Source organism: Xiphophorus hellerii, chromosome 1, assembly GCF_003331165.1.
Source record: "Xiphophorus hellerii strain 12219 chromosome 1, Xiphophorus_hellerii-4.1, whole genome shotgun sequence".
In the NCBI taxonomy this organism is placed as follows: domain Eukaryota; kingdom Metazoa; phylum Chordata; class Actinopteri; order Cyprinodontiformes; family Poeciliidae; genus Xiphophorus; species Xiphophorus hellerii.
The window spans coordinates 17,288,810-17,304,108 of NC_045672.1; the positions used below are offsets into that span (position 1 = coordinate 17,288,810).

The 15,299-nt window shown below is 39.1% G+C and overlaps 1 protein-coding gene across 9 annotated transcripts in view; it reads right to left on the reverse strand.

Moving 5' to 3' along the window:
• Positions 1–14,195, reverse strand: part of nav1a (neuron navigator 1a) — an 84,869-nt gene extending 70,674 nt beyond the window's left edge. For 6 of the 9 annotated variants that reach the window (XM_032565741.1, XM_032565662.1, XM_032565716.1 and 3 more), the window contains exons 1-3: positions 14,041–14,191; positions 8,533–9,386; positions 6,938–7,029 (exon numbers count right to left, since the gene is read on the reverse strand). In XM_032565741.1, coding sequence (XP_032421632.1) covers positions 6,938–7,029; positions 8,533–9,380 — 940 coding nt within the window. In that variant the 5' untranslated portion in view covers positions 9,381–9,386; positions 14,041–14,191. Of the gene's footprint in view, positions 1–6,937; positions 7,030–8,532; positions 9,387–14,040 lie in introns of all 9 variants that reach the window. The other 3 variants (XM_032565706.1, XM_032565681.1, XM_032565654.1) reach the window with 2 other exon arrangements.
• Between the last annotated feature and the right edge of the window lie 1,104 nt (positions 14,196–15,299).

Below are 15,299 nucleotides of genomic sequence, written 5' to 3' on the forward strand. Positions count from 1 at the left end.
ACTCACTATCAGTATATATCTGCATGCAGTCCATTTTTGAGCGCTAATGCATCCTGTGTGCATAGTGGTCATCTAACTGACAAAGCATTCACATCTTTGGTACATAATGGTAGGTGTGTTCCTTTGTTAAATTTGCACGTAGCAATGCCTACAGCCAGGATCATATCAGGCACCCAAACGGAAAAAAAGAGCTGCTTCTTGTTGCATTTGCATAAATCGGTTAATACAAAATCAGAGTGAAAACAAGCCTGTTTGCTGACATTTCACCTCAGTAGCAGAGAGTTAATTTAAAAACAGTTCAAACTGGTTTCGACTGAACCTACAAAAGAACACTAAAACACATTACAATGCATGTTTTTTTCGCCCTGGCCTAAAGTCCATTTGGCCTTGAGTGAGAGTGTGTAGTAAAGGAGTGTGGATGAAGATGTAGTCATACAGAGGCTGTTTTATTGTGTGAAGGCCATGGTCATTAATTAGTGGTAGCAAGGTTTAATAAAGGACCAATGTTGAAGTGGTTTTGCCACAGTGAAGCCTGGGCTGTGTGGTGACAGCTATATGAGCTCTCTGAGCTAGTGGGGGGTGCGGTGCATTTGTGAGGGTTGTAATTTAAGGCTATTAGGTGCTGTACATCAGCTCTTATACTTCCCTGATGAAGGATAAAGGCTAGTGAGAAGCAAGTGGCCACATACAAGATCGCTCTGTGTGTTGCACAGATGCATTCAAGCAAAAGGCATGAGTCGGTGCTCTTACAAACACGCACATATGTACACAAGTAAAGTTTTGCATTAGCAGTGCACAGATACTCATTTGTTCAAACACTCGTCTCTCTGGCTCCACAGTCTAATTGCTTTAATATATGGTTGATTTAGACTGGGAGATTATTGTTCCACTTTCTTTCTGCTTAGTCTCAAAGTGTACCCATACAAGCACACATACAGTGCATTGCAAAAGGACTCATACTGTCCTACATGTCTTGTGAAAAATCTAAAAAAAAAGGACTACTAATAACTTTCTTTTTACTGTGTTTTTCTTCTTACCACCCTGCCATAGTTGCCAGATTCTCTTGGAATTCACGACTTATAGTTGTTCTGTTATCAGACATCTCCCTCATGCCCACATCTGAGGGAGATGTGGGAATAATATCCATCGCCACAGCCATCTTTGCTGTGAAGAATAGAATAGAATACTTTTTTGTCATTGTACTGGAAGGTACAATGTTCTTCTCACCTGAGCTGTCAGTTTAAGTTGGCAGTTATGCAAGTTTTCGTATGGAGTCCTGTCCTGTACTGTTTCATATCCTAACCCTACTATTAACCAGACCCGTGTGATTGGTTGCATGGTTTTCATGATGCTGTTTTGTCCTCTAATGTTCTCGAATGAGCAACTGAGGCCTACACAGAACCGCTGGATACATATGGGCAGTAAATTGAACACACATGGACTCTGTTTACTAATTATAAAACCTCTGAAAGTTGTTGGTTACATTAGATTTGCTTTATGGTTACCAGATTAAGGACAGCTAAATATATAAAAGCCAAACTTTTCAGATTGTCACCAATTTTGAAAAACATGTAGTTATACGCTACATTATACTGGTCTATCAGATAAGATTCCCACCAAATAGTTGTTTATATTGTGACAAAACATGAAAAAGTTCTAGGCTCATGAGTACTTTTCAGTGCTGCTGTACACAAACACACATATACTGAGACAGTCTCTCAGACCTGAGCAATCTGACTTGACATCAAAGTAGCTAATAGTTTCAGAGTGTAATGAGTGGCAGTCCTCAATATTAGCCCTGACCTTCAGCATGTAGCAGCCTCGTACACTCAGCATATTTTAGGGCAATGTATGTGAATATTTTTGTCTTAAACTGGCGGAACAATTTGAACATTTCCATAAATGGTTAAAGGTATTTACTGGAAAAAGGTAATGAAAGGCATGACTGACAAGTAAAATTAGATAGTAGATAGAATGCACAGGGTCAAATAGCGGCAAAGAGACAGCAAGGCTGGCAGACATGGAGAAAGTGGACAGTGTCTCACTCCTTTGCATGAGTATATTTGCCTTAGCATTTTTAACCAGTGTGAAACAAATTCGCCACTATATTTCAACAGAGCAGTCATGTGAAGAAGGACTCACTGAGATGCACTGAATGGTTCATTATACACATGTTTACAAAGTTATACAAGGTCTTGGGCCTTGAAAGGAAAAGTACTGAGAGGAAAGAGAAGTACAGAAGATTTAGAAGCAACTAACTGCATCAAAGTGCCTCAAACCTAAATAAATGTTAAAAAAGACTCATTTAGGCTAAGCAGATGGCATGTGTTCTCACTTTCACCCACTCACTGTTGTCATCCACCCCCTCTCAGTTCCTTTTGTTTTGCCTCTTTGTGTGCAAATAAGAGAACAAAAAGTTGTGGGATTTAACGGAGGAAAGGAAAGGAGGCTGAGAGGCTAGAAGCCTGTTTGAGTATCAAAAAGACAGCGGATCAAAAGAAAAAGATTGGAAGGATTTTAATTTCACATTTTGTGCTGTTGAATTATAGATCATAACTTAAATGTGTAAAAAGTAGAAGAAGGAACCGGAAGTGAATACATAAATAAATAGGATCAAGAAAATTGCTGAAAGCTGTATTTAAACTCAGGCTGTTGATCAACTGATTGGAAGTTTAAGACCATAGTTTTCATGTGATTTTTGCCCAAGCGTTTACTCTGTTAATGCTAATGGAAAAGGCAAATAGCTTTCTGTTTTTGAGCATGGATTGTTGAGATTCAGTAGAAAGGCATCTTGCAAGGCAGTCTTATGCAGTGAGACATGAAATTTCAAAAATGATCCTAAAGGTGTTCTGTGATGGACTGGCAACCTGTCCAGAGTGCACCCTGTCCCGCGCACACCAACTGCAGGAGATAAGGATGAGCGCAGTTTTTGTTGAAAGTCCACAAGACTATAGTCAGGCAGACAATGGAGCTTTTTCCTTCAAAAGAACAATAGAGCTGTGCAGTCGCAAGCTGCAAGTCTAGCTGCAGCTTGGGACTGCAAGTCTATCTAGCTGCAAGTCTGCAGCTAGATATGTGGAGAAATTGTAGAGTTCATCCTTCTTGACTAAGGGCAGTGGTGACTGGGTCTTTCAACAAGACACACTGCAGTCCCAAATGCCTGTCTGACTCCTTCCAGGACAATCACATGCCTGTTTTGGAGAAGTCTCCATGTTCCCATGATCAAAATCTCATTGAAAAAGTTTGGGATAGTTGACAATGGTGCTTTGCTAAACAGTCAGACATAAATTTTAGATTGTTGATGTCACTCAAGATGCCATCTTCATCACATAAAGCAATATTCCTTTCAGCCGTCTGGCATTCTTGATTCTTTGCATCAAGCATGCCTACACAAACCTGTAAAATAATCTGCTCGTCACTAGTGAGTCTTTTTTTATTTTTAAATAATCGATTATTTAAAAAAGCAGTGTGAATTGAATATTCTTGTAACTTTCCCACTCAGTCTTAAGATGTTCACCAGGAGCGTGTTTCTCAGAAACAAAGCAATGAGTAAGAGTGAGAAGTGTAAGGGAACGGGTGAGGAAGGATCTCAGTATGTGAGCCAGAGGACCAAAGGAAGCTCGTAAGACAGAGAAGGGATATCCTGCCTCAATGCCTCAAGTCTCCTCCAACGTTTGCTTGTGTCTGCAAACATGCAAACACAGGGGGTCCACAGGACGCAAAGAACAACAGCACACTCTGACGCACATACACAGGGGAGTACTCTCCGTGACATACTCTTGGACCACACAAACACCACGGCATGGTTATTAATGTCCTGTTTATACACAAAACATTTAAAACAGCAGTCTGGTTGATGCATATAGTACGTGGCTTCCTCCTAGGTAGAATAATGTGCTTGAATAACAAAGAGGGTTTTTCCAGCAGTGACAAATCTCTAGTCTAGTAGTTACACTGACCACTGATGATGAGCTCCATGAGTCACCAGCTTAAGCATTTCAGCAATCCAGCTTTCAGTGTCAAAAGTGAGACTGTATCAGACATACAAGCAGCCAACTCCTGCGGCACGAATGTTAATCTTGTAAAAAAACAAACAAAAAAAAAAAACATTCTCTCCCTCTGGGTGTATGGCACAAACTCATCATGAGTCACACACCAGCTGAGAGCAGGAAAAAAACATCAGCTGCCATGCAGAAAAGTATGTGATGGATGAGAATTTGTACCTTATGTGTTTATTTTAAAAAAAGAAATTGTAGAGATGGTCTCTTGCCAAAGCCCCAGTGTTGACATTCTCAGCACACTTTCCTGGGGTATCCCATAATGCTCTGCTACCGACAATGGTTGCCTGGTTACAACATTTTGTGCATGTAGTGTCAGTGGGATCTTTAAGTATATTATAAATGTGTATATCAAAATAAAAGGTGAAATTTATTGGTCACAAATCCACAGTGTGTGCTTATATTATGGCATGTGAACATGCTTTGTCATGGGTTATTAATGTGACAGAGAGATGTCTTTGTGATTTCACTTTTGAGTGTCTTTCTGTGTGTCCCAAATCGAGGGGGTTACACACATGAATAACTTAATTAGATTCCCTGAGTTGGGAGTCATCCCACAGGTCAAGAAAGATCCTGTGTGTGTAATCATTCACCCATTCCTTAATTTACCCATCTCCCTCCATGCTTTCCTCCTTCATCTCCTGTTCTGTAATGCAGCTGTGCATTAACCCTTGCTTCCTTTGTTATAAGGAACTGTTCCCTGGGGGGAGAGGGTTGCAGAAAGAAAGCAGCAGAAATGGAGATAAGATGACGAGGAGGCTATGTGTTGGTAGTTATTGTGGGTAAAAGTCGCCCTGGGGGAGGCTCTTCTTTTATGATTGATATATTGGAGCACTGCAGTATTTGCACTTAGAAGTCACCTTTTCAATTGTGAAATAACACAAAATTATCTGCTGAATTAATATTTCTGACTGCAAAAGCAACCTGACCTAAACATCCAAAATAGCTGCTTTGCAAAAATGCCTATATAAATAATTTATTATAGTAACTGCTATCTGTTTGAAATTAATCAGTCCAGTGGCACACATAGTGACATACAGATTCTTCTAGACAAAATGGTCAAAATAGTGAGATACAATATCAACCACTTGTATGGCTGGCATGTCTAAATTGTGTACATTTCATTTGTGTTATTTAGTATCAGACTATGTCATATTTTTGTTATGTTTTCAACTTTGGTTCAACTTTAGATGCGTCATAACTTTGATTTTGCTGAAGTTTGAGTACAGAACCCCTGAAAGGTCAACGCTTGGATCAAACATGGTGAGAGGAATAGCATTAAACCATAAACAGTGATTACTCTTCCTGGGGATGAGAGAGCAAATAATCTTATCCATTCTTTTGTCTGATCATCTCCCGAAAGCTACTAAACCACTCATCACTGTCCAATGCCAACATGGCATATGTCTCCCTTTGATTGGATTGGCCAAAGAGGATTATGAACTGTCCAAGAGTAGAGGCAGTGGTAGATCCCTGAAGCAGTATCCATTAGACTATGCAGGCGCATTAACAGTCTGGTACAAAAATGCATAAAATGTGAGCCTTCACAATTTTCACTGTTCTTAAAGAAAAGTGTCTCGAAAAGTTTATTCAGAATTTGAGAGTTTCGCACTTTTATCACAGATTTGTTAATGTTGGTAAATAATTGTATCCTTATTTTGCATGTTTAAAACTAATAATCTCCATAGCCTCTTGTTTCTGTCAGCACAACGTGTGTATAAAAGAGAGATATCCACTACATAAACTAACAGACCTTTAGAATGTCCGGAGGGATGTTCAAGCCATTCCCTTGCTGGGAGATGAAAAATGATACCGAGTCCACATCACATTTATCTTTTCAAATACCATCTGTGTGCTGCCACACAGACACACATTAACACATATACACACTCCATACAGAGGTACAAATGTACACTCAAATACTGTTCCAGAGAGAGGTAAGGTCGGAAGGTCTGCGTTCTAATTGAAAGACCACATGGTGCCACAATCACATTAAATGTTCAGATCTTCATTAAAGCCTCAGATAGGCAAGCTGATCATGTTACCCCTGATTGAATCTGTGTGAACGCAATCATATGGAAAACAGAACCTGTAAGGAAAATAACTCATATTCAGTGGGGACCACCATTTAAATAATTACATCATTTATTTAAAAGCACTGAACTGTATGCTCATTCTACTACAGGGTTGTGCTGTTTTTCACTCTGACCTTTGTGAACAAAATGAGATCCGTCATCCGCTGTCCCTCGGCGCACTTCTCTTTCCATCTCTCACTTGCCTAAAATCTTTACCCTCCGACCTATTTCCCTCCCTTCCTCTGCAATCTAAATTACAGTGATTAAGATGTCAGTCCACCCTCTGTATAAATGCAGCTTCAGAGGACTAATGCTTCAGTTCTGTTTCTAACGCCTGCTAGGGACCAATTAAAAGACCACAATCAAGGTCCAAAGACAGCCAGAGGCCTTTTAAAGACCATGACTGGCCCAAAAGATCAGCCCCCACCCCACACTCTTTTCACAACCAGCTGGTAGAAACCTCATAGAAGGTTTTATACATGTCTTAATTGCCAGCAGCGTGAGTCCGGTAGATAGCAGTACACTGACAGGATTTATAAAACAGGAAAACGTAAGTGTTTTTTTCAATAATGGCATGGATCCTAATAACTGATCTCTTGATATTAGACAAGATGATACATAAAGGCATGTCAGAAGAAAAAGTAATCATGGCTGCCAATATGGAAATGAAAGTTACTCTTTTCTATGAACCAAGATCATTTTTATTAATACAGAAATTGATCGGTGTGATTATCTGCATGATTTCCTAAACAAAATACTGATGTCCTGAATTTCTAAATGTATGATTTTAATAATGTCTCTAACCTGTTGTTGGGTCATCACAGCAGACTTCAATAGATCCGGATGAGCAGTCACTGAGTTCCTCCAGAGAGAAGTCGCTCTCCTGTATCCTCAACCTGCCAAACACATAACCGTTGCTCATTTCAGTTACTGAACATGTAAATTCATTCAAAACAGTTCAGTACACTCAAACATTCTTTTCAACTGAGGAATATATTTACACATTATCCTCCACAATTTAACAAACACATACAAAGGCAGAAACAGTCTTTTTAAACCTAAACAAGTAAAAAAATAAAATAAAATGTTTTTTGTTTTTTTTATCACTTATCATAGTGATGTGCATTTGAGTGAGAACATCAATCTCACTTCAGTCATAGTTAGTGACTGAAGACACTAAATATGAGCTCTGCTTTGGAGAAGCAGAAGTGTGTGTTTATGCAAGCACAACAATGATGCATCTCTGGAGGTGATTCTGTTGAATTAAATTAGCAGATTGAACGACTGACCAATGACTGAACAAGCCTCTGAGTCTGGTCTAGATTCTTCCAGGTAGTAGTCAGCATGTATTCATAATCAGAGAGAACTAATGGTGAGCACGAGGAAGCAAAAGTGATCTAATGACACAGTGATGTGATATAAAAAATGTTATATGAATTGGTATTCAGCTTACCCAAAATAGCCGACTTTATTTTGTCTAACCCAAAATAAAACTATCACCTTAGTTAGGTCAGAGGTACACAAGTCCAGTTCTCGAGAGCTGTCTTAACAACAGCCTGGTAAAAACCAACCCCTTGCTACCCTTGGCTTCGTACAAAGGGCCTGAGAACTCGCTAATTGAGAAACTATTGCTTCCTGTAGGCATGGACTGTGTTGAATTTTTAAATTTTACCCATTCGCTAACATTTGACTGTGATGCTGCGAAAGCTTAATGGAAGTAGAAGAGCCAATCTGAATGAGGCAGCTGTTAATGTCAATTTAATATTTCGAAACGTGGCCAACACAGACTGAATAACTTTACTCTCTTCTTCTGCTGCCATTACTAACACTACAGTTTAGACTACAGTTCTAAAACAGTGCAGAAATTTATGTTGTCATTTACGGCTTCTCCTTCTGTTCGCTGATTGGCCCGGTCAAAAATTGAGAGCGAGATTTTTATGTTTCCTGCCCAGCGCCAATGAAATTCAAGAAGAAGTGAGATTTTTTTTTTTTTTTTGCAAGGAAGCACAGGACGGCAATGGCCAGGCTATATTAATGATCCGTATATTTGACTTAGGTGTATAGGAGAAGGGATGGATCTAAAAGTTGCAGGACAGCAGCTGATCAGGACTGAAATTGGGCAGCCCTACCCCAAAATCCTTGTAGCTGTAATTAATAGTATAGGAGATTACACAACCTTTTCAGATTTGTTTTTGTGAAAATTGTGTGACTGCACAAGTTATGCATAAATTTCCTTTAATTTCCATATTTTTTTTATTGGTCTGTTAAATAAAATTACAATAAAATCTGTTGTTTGTGGTTGCAACCAGACAAAATGTCTAAAAGCTCAAAGGACTTGGTACATTTGCAAAGTGGTGAGCTGTGATAGACGTGCTGATAAGCAATTTTTTTTCAGTTACCTGTAGCTGAACGGAGCCACAGCTGCCATGTTAACTCTGGTTGTGTGTGTCTCTGTAGAGTCCTTTTGCAGGTGGTGTTCCTGTTTATAAACACTGGATATTAATGGCATGGTAAATGTGATGAGTGGAAGTGGGAGAGGATCAGGAGAAGATGCTGAACTGCTGTCCTCTGGAGTCCCCATCTCTTCATCTGACTGACTTGTGGAACCACTGTGACTTCTAAAAGTGTGCTTGGTGCCTGACTGAGCAGTACCAGGCCGAAGGTTCCCATTTTTTGCAATGCTGGTTTCGACTGGTTGTTGTTTAGGGGGATTTCCTCCTCTTGCTAATGTATTTTGACTCATTTCCTGAGTTGTGTTGGAGTTTTCACCTCCTCTGAAACGGAAAGCTGGATGCAGGTTGTTGGCTTGGTTCTTATTAATGATGGTACTTCTGTTATGATTCCCATCATGCACCAACAGTGCAGGGATGTGAGATGGAACAGGTTTTTGAAGATCCAATGTGTCTTTGGAGTGTGGCGATGGTAATCTGCGCTGGACCACCGGGCTGCTGTAGGCTGAATGTGACACATGACTCCGGTGATAGAGTTGATTTTTCATGCCCCCGTCTTTCAGGCATTCCCTAGAGGAAGGCCCAGGAATACTGGAGTTTCGTGGACGAAGTGAAGGAGAGTGAGTAGGCGTATGTGTAGGGGTGTGTTTTGGGGCCTGCACTGAGGGCCTGGGCAAGTCACAAGCTTGGCGACGGGGGTTTGTTTTTGGAGAGTTGGTCACAAGGCTGCGGGGGAGAGGGATTCCTGAGGAGGAAGGCCCACGGGGGGCTGATTTCACATTGATTCCTCCGCTCATTTTGACCTGCATAAAGAGAAGAAAGACTGATAAATCAAAGGGCAGAAGGGAGGGTTCCACAACAAATCATTGGCCAGAAGACCTTTCTAGGAAGGTCTGGTTATACTTTAGCGAGTAATAGACCTATGTTAATATTTCACAAAAGATCAAACTGATCTGTTGAAGGCTGCAAATTCAGAGAGCGCAACTGTCTAACTTTTTCCATTTACAGTACAATCGTGTTATTTCCCCATGGTGAATGATTGCCAGGCTATCATGCGCAGAATCTTCAGCACTCTATAGTCAGCGCGACTACTCAGTAAAAAGACCGAACAGTTCTGCATTCTGAGGTGAGTGAATCTTCATCAGTCTAGACCAGGGGTCTCAAACTCCAGTCCTCCAGGGCAGCTGTCCTGCAACTTTTAGATGTGCCTCTGCTGCACCACACCTGAATAGAATAATTAGGTCATTAGCAAGGCTCTGGAGAACTGATCTACACGAGGAGGAGATAATTAAACCATTTCATTCCAGCGTACATGTGGCACATCTAAAAACTGCAGGAAAGTGGCCCTCGAGGACTGGAGTTTGAGACCCCTGGTCTAGCCAGTGTCTCTTCAGAATAACACAAGATCAGTAAACTTCAGTGGGTGGGTGGGATGGATGGATGGATGGATGGATGGAAGGACGGAGTTAGCCAGTTTTATTTCTTTCTGACAATTCCTCCATCTTTTGAAAACAGAGTTGTACTTCATAGGGGACTACTTCAGATGTTATGGCTGTATGCTATTGAAACTTTGACTAGATAAGCAGTTGTAAGAGGGATACAAGAGTTGTAACATGAAAAATCTTGGAAACTGAAAGTTTAACAAAACACTTTTACAAGAAAGCATCTAACAATAACACAAACAGACCTACTGTGCTGTCTGGAAGGCTGCTCTATTTTTTAGGCATTTCAGATTGAGACTTCAGCAGCACACTGGATGACCCACCAAAATGCTGACCTAAAGGTCATTCAATCAATGTGAGGTTGCATAAAAAGAGGAGCTACCAAATCAAATGAATATAGATTTTTGCTTAATCTGATTTTAGATAGCATTTGTTCATAAAATAAAGAATTATCAAAATGACAGGTTTGACAGCTATAGATCAGTCCAATATACTGTCATATACACCGCATTCCAAATTATTATGTAAGTAATATTTTCTCAGATTTTCTTAAATGGTCAATGCAAATGATGGTCAGTATAATTTTCAAGTCATGAACTATTACAGTGTAAATCAAATTTTACTGATTTTGGCCCAAAAAATGACTCCACCACCTCCTTGCTGACGTCACAGCTGTGTTGGGATGTGGTGGCTATCCACCACCAATTCACTACTGCATCCATCTGGACCATCCAGGGTTGCACAGCAGTCATCAGTGAACAAGTCTGTTTGAAAATTAATCTTCATGTACGGCTGGGCCCACTGCGACCGTTTCTGCTTGTGAGCTCTGGTTAGGGGTGGCCAAACAGAAGGTTCATGCACCACAAGCCTCTGGAGGATCCTCCACCTTAAGGTTCCAGAGGCACCAGCAGCTTCAAATAACTGTTTGCTGCTTTGTAAGGGCATTTTAACAGCTGCTCTCTTAATCTGATGAATTTGTCTAACAGAAACCTTCCTCATTATGCCTTTATCTGAACAAACCCATCTTTGTTCTGAATCAGCCACAAATCTCTTCACAGTACGATAACGCTTCAGTTTTTGTTAAATTTCTAATGTTTTCATACCTTGTCATACAGCACTACGCTATATGATGGTTTTCGGCAGCAGAGAGATCCTTTCTCTTTCCCATATTGCTTGAAACCTGTGGCCTGCTTAATAATGTGGAACATCCTTCTTAAGTAGATTTCCTTTAATTAAGCTCACCAGACAAACTAATCAACCCAGCTTTCTGAAATTAATTATAGTGATTCAAAAAGCCCTGACACACAATACCATCTATAAATTTAATAGCACAACAAAATACTAAATTTTTATGACACTTAAATCCAATTTGCATAATAATTTGGAACATGGTGTATTGGACAAAAAAAAACAAGCACAGTTCTCAGTCACTTCAGCCTTTTTTGTAGAAACTCAAATTCTGAATAAACTTTTCGAGACACTTTTCTTGAAGAACTGGAGAAATTGGGTTATATCTTTTTTTTTGGTCATCTTTTATCACTGGTTATTGACATTAATGACATCAACAGTGATGCAGCAGGAGGTAACAATAGACAGATGTGCCTGTCCATCTCATTTTCTCCTTTCTCCGGATCCCCAGATAGCTATATCTGTTCCTCTCCATCTCGCTCCTCCTCACGTTTTCTCTAGGGAGGTGCATGGCACTAACAAGCATAAGAATTTCTCCTCATCTAATAGAAGTCCAACAAGGGTTTCCAAGAGCACAGGTGCAGCCTGACTCTGTGTCTATCTGTATGGAAATTGGCTTGTCCCTGGGGAGATGCCGGGGTCATACTGGTACATCAGCCCAACATGCAGTACAGAGGCTCAGCTGCTGCTATTAGATCAACTGTTTGTTTGTACGTGCGTGGCTGTGAGTGAATGAGCCAGAGAGTTAGAGAGAGAATAATAAAGGATATTGGACAGTAAGAGAAATTAGGGAACATCAGAAATCTGTTTTAGTTAGACAATTTATAGAAAATACTTTGTTTACAACTTTAAGATTTATTTTTACTACTAAAGACATTCAGCATCATCCTGCTGGATTAGTAGTTGTCCCGTTCATCTGTTGACATTTTCTTTATATTTGCTTGTGACTAAAAGATTGAAATTTTGTGAACCCTTGAGCAGATTTCCACACAAGTCATGAGAGAAAGTGTAGAGAATTTGAGAGAAATAATCAAAAATTTTACACAAATCTTACACATCTGAATCGCTTGTGATTTCTGTTGTGCAATAAATAACTAGGCCAGTAAATTTTGTACATTTTCTATCCCAACCAATTACATATTTGATGCCAGTTTTTATGAAAATTAGGTTGCTCTTGTGCTGACCACGAGCAAGCAAAGAAAAATACAATACTGGATGAATCCTGTTGTTTTTCTGTAATGCTTTACTCCTTGCTGTCCAAGAATAACTTCCATCAAAATTACAAAATAATGTTTGGTTTTAATTGTTCTAATTGTCCATGTGGTTTTCAGCAAAATGTAGGAAGAGAGAAAGAAAAAGAAAAGATTACACCAACTTCCTCATGCAACTAATTTTTTAGCAATATATGAGAAAGTAATGATATTATAATGTATTTTTTGTCTCGTATATTTAAGGGAAACATTATGTGATAATTGACAGCTTTCTGTCCAAAACTAATTTCCTAGTGTTGTAGGTTGTAGTGTTTTTCCATCTATCTTTGTGCTATTTTGGGAATGACAGTACCAAAAAACCACTTGGCTGAGCTGCAGTCTATTATCTCATCATTGTACAGGATACCTGCTAGAGTGTTAACTCAGCTCATTGCCAGATTTCTGTATTTTGCTGGTCATAAAACACTGAAACCGGAATTCGGATCCTGTAATACTAAACTTTGCTGTCTTCTGTATCTGCCAACCTTTGATTGTCAATATTTGACAGGCACAGGCTGTACAATGCAGCAATGGTTCCTCCCCGCCTTCTCTGCCTGCCAGCCTCAGATTGTTTCATCATCATTTAGTTTGCACGTTAGACATCACCAAGATTCATCATTATATTCTGCAAACTGACAATATCCTGAAAAATATATGAAGCACTCTAAATGTCTGCTTTTAGACAAGCACCTCTATCCCATCAACATTTATTGAAAATTTCTTGACATTAAGGAACAACATAAACAAGTATTGTACTTTTTTATTATTTAAATAACAATCCTTTAGAGTCATTGTCATATTTTTTTGCAACTGAACAGTGAATAACACTAGTTCTCTCTGTCAGGATAGTGCTGACATCTGCTGGATATTCTGTGAAACTGCAATATGCAGCAATTGACTTGCTTCACAAATAAGCTTCTGTCCTTTTCAATTACCTCTTAAGAAATATAATTCAATTGATTACCTGCCTATGAAGCTAAGAACATGGTCCACCTTTTCAGAAAAACAAGTGCAGCAGTAATTGTGACTTTTGCTTAAAACAAGAAAAATATGACAGGCCTGACATCCAGGATTTTACATTTTAACTTTAGAAGAACACTACATTGTTTCAGCTCTTCTGCCATGGCAATAAGCTCTGTCATAACTGAGTTACTGTATGTTGGATCAAAGAGACATGTATACCCTCTCACTAGAAAAAAATAAAAAAAACACATGCTCCCCTTGTGATGCACACCCTCTGACTCATCACAAAATCAATACGAGATGGTAACACAGTCCTCTCTGTCTGAAATGAAGGACATTGGTGGTGCCTTTGTGCTTGTCTGTGTCACAAAGTCTGACACTGCAGAAGATACTATTGTTTGTACATCAACATACAGTCCAATGAAATATTAACTAAAAAATCGCAGTGCAAAGAATACAATGAGAACCACTGAAGAACAGAGGAAAGAAAGTTCTTGGGTTTGAGAGTTTGGTTTTGGAAAAAGTGACCAAACTCCAAAAATAACACTACCTAACCCTAATAAGTCCCTCCTGATAAAATTAAGAAGACTTGGAGTCTCACATAAATACCTTACTTGTCAATGGGCTTCCCAGTTCTTCGATGTGCTGCCGGGCCGAGCGCGAAGAGAGCCGGCGAGTGGAGGGAGGTCGCACTTCTTCAACTTCCCAGGAACAATGGTCTGTTTTTTCCTGGATCACAGTTGCATCCTCGTCGCTGCTCTCTCATTGGTTCACTCTCCTTCACCATTCCCCTACACAGGAAGCTGTGACAAATAGGAATGACAAATCCAGCAAATTAGCAGCAAACATACCAAGATGACTCATTTTCAAAGTCACTTTTGTGTCTGAAATCAATGTTCTCACCTGCTGGCATAAAAAATATATAATTTGAGGATGTAAAAAAAAAAAAGTACTGAAGAATGAGTCGAGGTCTGTTTATGTGATCATGACTCAGTGACCCAAATGGAGAGATTTGATCAACAATGAACCACGATGACACATTATCTTTCACATTCAATAAAAGACTAACATACAGCAATACTTTTAGATTATGGTGTGTTGTGTTGAAGACAATCCATGACTTCTGCTGGCAGATTTTCTTGAAGACACAACAGAAAACAAAGTTTAAAATGCAGCATAGATCAATGATGAATAGTCACCCAACACCACAAAAAAAAACAAAACACTAAATCTTGTTATTTATTTACAGCACACTTCTCATCATATAAGTAGGCCTAAAGAGAAGCAAAACACTCACTCACAAATTTAACAGGATGAAACGCAACCAGGTCGCACAAAATGTAAACATCTATTTCTGCAAACAAATTTGGTGCCTTTCATCCACTCATCATTCAACACTTATTTCAGCAGTGGTAGTTCTTGTTTTCATGGAGCCAGAACCCTTCTGCTTTTTCCAACATTTACCTCTCAAGACAACCAAACGTATTCACACCCAAGTGATGAAGTCAAAAAATTGTGACGTACCACAATTATGAGGAAGTAAAAAAAAGAAGAATTTTGTTTTGCATTAATTCTCACTATATAAGGAATTTTCAATAAATGTAGCTTTTTAATAACCCACAAATCAATAGTTAGTGTAAAATCAATCAACTCCAGCTTGATCATGTTGCACTTTTCACATTTTACGTACTAGTTAATAATATTATACAGATAATTCATAATATAAAACAAAATATGTTCCATGTTTGTCGGTCAACAATAGAATAAATGTTTCGTAAATCACAAACTGTTTCTTAAATTTAAATAATCTAAACACGTCAGGTATGATTTGTCTTATTTTATTTTACGATTTTTAAACTATAACAATCAACTA